Source organism: Berghia stephanieae, chromosome 2 (genome assembly GCF_034508935.2).
Source record: "Berghia stephanieae isolate SIO BIC M18660-M18661 chromosome 2, UCSD_Bste_1.3, whole genome shotgun sequence".
NCBI classification, from domain to species: domain Eukaryota; kingdom Metazoa; phylum Mollusca; class Gastropoda; order Nudibranchia; family Aeolidiidae; genus Berghia; species Berghia stephanieae.
In genome coordinates, this window is record NC_088361.1 from 82643698 (window position 1) to 82648697 (window position 5000).

Here is a 5000-nt window from a genome sequence, read left to right on the forward strand (position 1 = left end):
GTATCCACTAAACGTGCTCAAAGCGTTTTACAAGAAGTCCTTGACCATCAGCAACGATTAACATGTAGGACGTGACATGACGCCTGTTGGGCGATATTACATTTTTTATTTTCGTACAGAGACAAAGCTCTTAACGGCGAGGTACCCATTTTACACCTGAGTACGGTGAGGACTCAACTATGCGCCGAACGAGGCTCGAACCCAGGACCATCCGATCCGAAAGTGAGTGTCATACCACTAGACCACATAGCGGCATAAAGATCTGAACAAGTGTGTATAAAACGGTGCCAGATACAACAAAAAGAAAAATGCAAGGAAATAAAAACATATTAAAAAATGAGTCATCGTTGTCACGGGATTGAAGCTCAGTCAAGGAAGACTGATTTTTTGGGGGATGGTTTTTTTTTCGTGTATTTTTCTTTCTTTTATTGTCTGGTATCGTTTCATACACACTTGTTCATATCTTTATCTTGCACCAGTGCCTGCTCCCTAGTATCTCAATTTGATATTAGTAATAAATGTATGTAGGACTCCAGGAAAGCCCATTTTTTAAAAGAAAAAATAAATAATAAGGCAAAATGTGACATATCGTGTCAAGCTGGTATTATTTTTTTAAAATCGGAATGAAGGATAATAGAAAATTGCCTTTCAAGTTTAAATGATAAGAATTAGGAAATTAAATGGTTATTTAAAAAAAAAAACGCCTGGGAAACAGAACTCACTTAAAATGTGACCCTCCGCCTCGAAGCGGTATTAAGTCGGGATTTGGAAAACGAAGAAAACCGGTTTTAAAGTGGAAATGGTCAAAATTATCAAATTTCAGTTTTTGGTTGTTTCAGAAACTACAATAATTTTTCTACATGAAAACATAATAATTCAACATAAATATTGACGATAAGTTATATAAATTTCAAGTTTAAAAATGCAACTATCAGTGACACATTCAAAACGAGAGTTGACTTTCTCTCAGAGAGCCACCCTTTCCAAGGCTTAGTAATACCGAGTCTTTTTCTCCACCAATACCGTGTAAGATATCACAGCAAAGGGCGTGTCTTTATCTATCTCAGAGAAAGCATGACTGTTTCCACAAAGTCATGGTTCAACCAATAATGAACTTTAAAAACTGTAAACAAGTCTAGGTTTTTCCCTGACAACCTTACAAATGAATGATTCTGATTGGTCAACTCTCATCACATGCGCTGTGGCTGTAGGCCATAATGCTCGGGCGATGCTTCATGACGTCAGCATGCGTGTGTTACATAATATGTGTGTGTTTGTGCATTTTGATACACACCACGTGCTTTTACTTCTTTGTCTAGCTGCATTGGTGATCGAGGTGAGGGTCCTCTTTTGTCCCTCTTTTTTTTTATTCATGAAATTATAGGACATTCTAAGACTTAATAGGACAACAGTACACTTACACTTACAGTTACAGAGATTGTTGTAGGATAAACATTTAATTTTAAGTACAAAAGCAGAATAATAAATAGAGCCTTCAACAATTAATGAACTCCCGGTGGATATACGTGTAACTAAAAAATGAAATGGATAGATAAACAGACAGAAAGACAAACCTATTAATGGATAAATAGATAGGTAGATAGATAGATAGATAGATAGATAGATAGATAGATAGATAGACGAAGAGGGGAGAGAGACAAACAGAGAAAGAAAAAAAAAGAGAAAGAGAGAGAGAGAGAGAGAGAGAGAGAGAGAGAGAGAGAGAGAGAGAGAGAGAGAGAGAGATGTTCGTTTTGTCGTGCTCTCTTTGTATACTGAAAGAAAGAGGGGGGGGGGGGGGGGGGGGGGGGGGTGTCTTTTTAGACAATGAACAATGTGGTGGAACGCTAAGGAAAACTTGAGAGATTCAGTAACATGTTTTCATGTAAGTCACTACACAATAAGCCCCACCCCTCCTCCTCAAGCTGTCATCTGACTCAAAATGGAAACAATGCAATGATTGATTTGACCAGCCCATTTCTTTAATTGCAATCTCATTGGTCAATATGTTTCCAGTTGATTGACTATGACTTACTTTGTAACAAAATGCTTTCTTTAAACTATCCCTACAATTCTTTGCTCCGCCTCCATCATGTCTACCTCACTCTCTCCGTCTCCCTTTTGTTTCTTTCACACATACAAACACACACACACACACACACACACACACACAAATACACATACACTTATACAGGTTTCAATCTTTATTATATTTCCCTCGCGTCCTCTTAATGCACAAGCAGTCTCTCTCCCCTCCCCCTCTCGCTCCTCTTTTTCTCTCTCTATCTCTCTCTCTCTCTCTTTTTTTATATCTCTCTCTTTTTATATCTCTCTCTTTCTCTCTCTCTCTCTCTCTCTCTCTCTCTCTCGCTCTCTCTCTCTTTCTCTCACATGTGTGTGTTTGTGTGTGTGTGTGCGTGCGTGTGTGTGTGTGTGTGTGTATTTTACTCTCTCATTCTATCTCTTCCTCTCTAATCCTCTTCTTGATAATTCTTTCCCTGCCCACCCGGCTTCACGTAGTTTCAAAACTGTACTTTCAAATTATAAGCCCGTCTTTAACTTTGGGTATTTGAAATCTTATTTTCTCTATTGAATAAGACAAAAATTTCACATTAATAATTCTTATTTCATTGATTCTTTATTTAAATATAAAAAAATTCTTGAAAAAGTGAACAATTGTCGGCATTTTTTTTTCCAGTGTTTTATTTGTTTTAAGAATATCTTGCATAATAATGAATAACTACAAAAGTGATAATTGGATTGTTTCAAAAATTTGTATGTTCATTATTAAATGTATAATCTAAGCTCATGCTAAATTTCACTATTCTCGTCAAATTTTCGATGCCGTATCTAAGGAGTTATCTTTGCCCATTGATTTGACTGTGCGTGAAAACGGTGCCTCACTTCAAAGTCGATTTTCTCAAAACTTGGTTTTCACACTCTCCCTACTTCAAACGGTCATATCTCGGCAATGAATAATCAGAATTGTATAAATTTGGTATCAAATTTTAAAGCATAAAATAAGCTATGATTGGGTACCAAAAACCCAAAATTGAAAAATCCGACTTAATACCGTTTCGAGGCGGAGATAGTTTTGTATTCGTTGTTAGGCTATTATGCCGTCTTTCTGGAAAAACACATGTTAAAAAATTTGGCTGGAAACTCGTCCTTCAAATATCGATCGATTTAAAAGACACCCATCTTGGCAAAACTCTCAAACCTGGGACTTCGGCAAAGTCCCAGGTTTGAGAGTTTTTGCCAAGATGAGGGTCTTTTAAATCGATCGATATTTAAAGGACGAATTTTCCGGCCAAATTTTTAGATAAGTGTTTTGTATTTTTTCAGAGTAAGACAGTACTGCTGTTTTTAAAGTAGTAGAAAGAGATCGACAATGCCTTCCACAAGATGACTGTCACGATGTAAAGCAACATTAGTCCACTGACAACACTAATGAAAAGTATCCACCACGGTACTGAATTATCTTGGTGCCAAGCATATACGATCATGGTACCAACCTGTTGGAAAGTATTAAGGTAGTGAGAAGTGATTAGACATGGAATGAGTTTTAAAAAAAGCTCAGGATAAAGAATGATGGAAACTGTTTGTTTGTGGCCTATACCCTGATCCAGGGTGAAAAAAGGCAATGATGATGATGATGATGATGATGATGATGATGATGATGATGATGATGATGTTAAAGTAATTTTTTGTTCTTCAAATTTCAAGTTGTCTTTATTTTCGGATCATCCTACATAACTTAATTTGAGCTTTTATATAGCGCAATATCAACAAATAGTTCTCAAACACATTTATAAAGGGTCCTTGGACCAACAGCAAAACCTAACGTGTAGAACGAGACATGACGCCAGTTAGGCGATATTACAATATATTTTCGACAGAGACAACGCTGTTAACGGCCAGGTACTCATTTAACACCCGAGTAAGGTGAAGAATGTGAGTCAAAAGCCTTTTCCAAGGGCTAAACTATGGCCGAGCGAGACTCGAACTCAGGACCTTCCGATCCCAAAGCGAGTGTCAAATCACTAGACCACATGTCCGTACTCAAGGGTACATAACATGACTAATAACGAATAAAAATAAGAAAAAATTAATAAATATTAAAGCATTATATTCTTTTTTTTTTCTCTGGCGTTTAAATAGTTGGGTTAAAAACATAGATGTATAAATGGATAGATAAATAGATAGATATGCAAACAGACATTATATAGGTATATAGTTAGAAAGATAAACACATAGATATATAGATTGATGTATAGACAGACAGATCCATAGATAGATAGATAGATAGATAGATAGATAGATAGATAGATAGATAGAAGATAGATAGATAGATAGATAGATAGATAGATAGATAGGTAGATAGGTAGTTAGATAGATAGATAATCTGGTAGATTGGTATATAAACAGACAGATGGATCGTTAGATATATGGATAAATAGATAAATAGTTAGATAGAGAGAAAGAGAAAGCGGAAGAGGGAGAGAGCGAGAGAGAGAGAGAGAGAGAGAGAGAGAGAGAGAGAGAGAGAGAGAGAGAGAGAGAGAGAGAGAGAGAGAAAGATGGGGTCTTAGAGAATTACCGTGGTATTTTGGGTATAATGCAATGAATAATGAGACCAGTAATCAGGTTCTTCCATTCCTCCACAGCTGAGAAATCCAAGCTGGTTCGATACCTAGAATCAAAGATTTAAAACTATTGATATTAAATTAAGAAACTAGGGACAGAGACAAAGCTTTTAACGGCCAGGTACTCATTTTACACCTGAGTACGGTGAAAGAATGTGAGTAAAGAGCCATTTCCAAGGATTCAACTATGCGCCGAGCAAGGCTCGAACCCAGTAACATAAAGATCGTATGGTATATTTCTTTCTTGCTTTGTTTAAGAAACACTTTTTCAGATCTTTTACTTACACATGTACCTGCTCCCTGATTTGTCACTCACTTTCTTCCACTAGTTCATTTCGAACTTAAGAGGTTCTA

General features: G+C 36.6%; 1 protein-coding gene across 1 annotated transcript in view; it reads right to left on the minus strand.

The window, feature by feature from the left end:
* The window catches only part of LOC144964029 (uncharacterized), a 25992-nt gene that overhangs the window by 9192 nt on the left and 11800 nt on the right, over nt 1–5000 (minus strand). Inside the window, exons 3-4 of the mRNA XM_078897975.1 lie at nt 4601–4693; nt 3396–3515 (exon numbers count right to left, since the gene is read on the minus strand). Coding sequence (XP_078754101.1) covers nt 3396–3515; nt 4601–4693 — 213 coding nt within the window. The remainder of the gene's footprint in view (nt 1–3395; nt 3516–4600; nt 4694–5000) is intronic.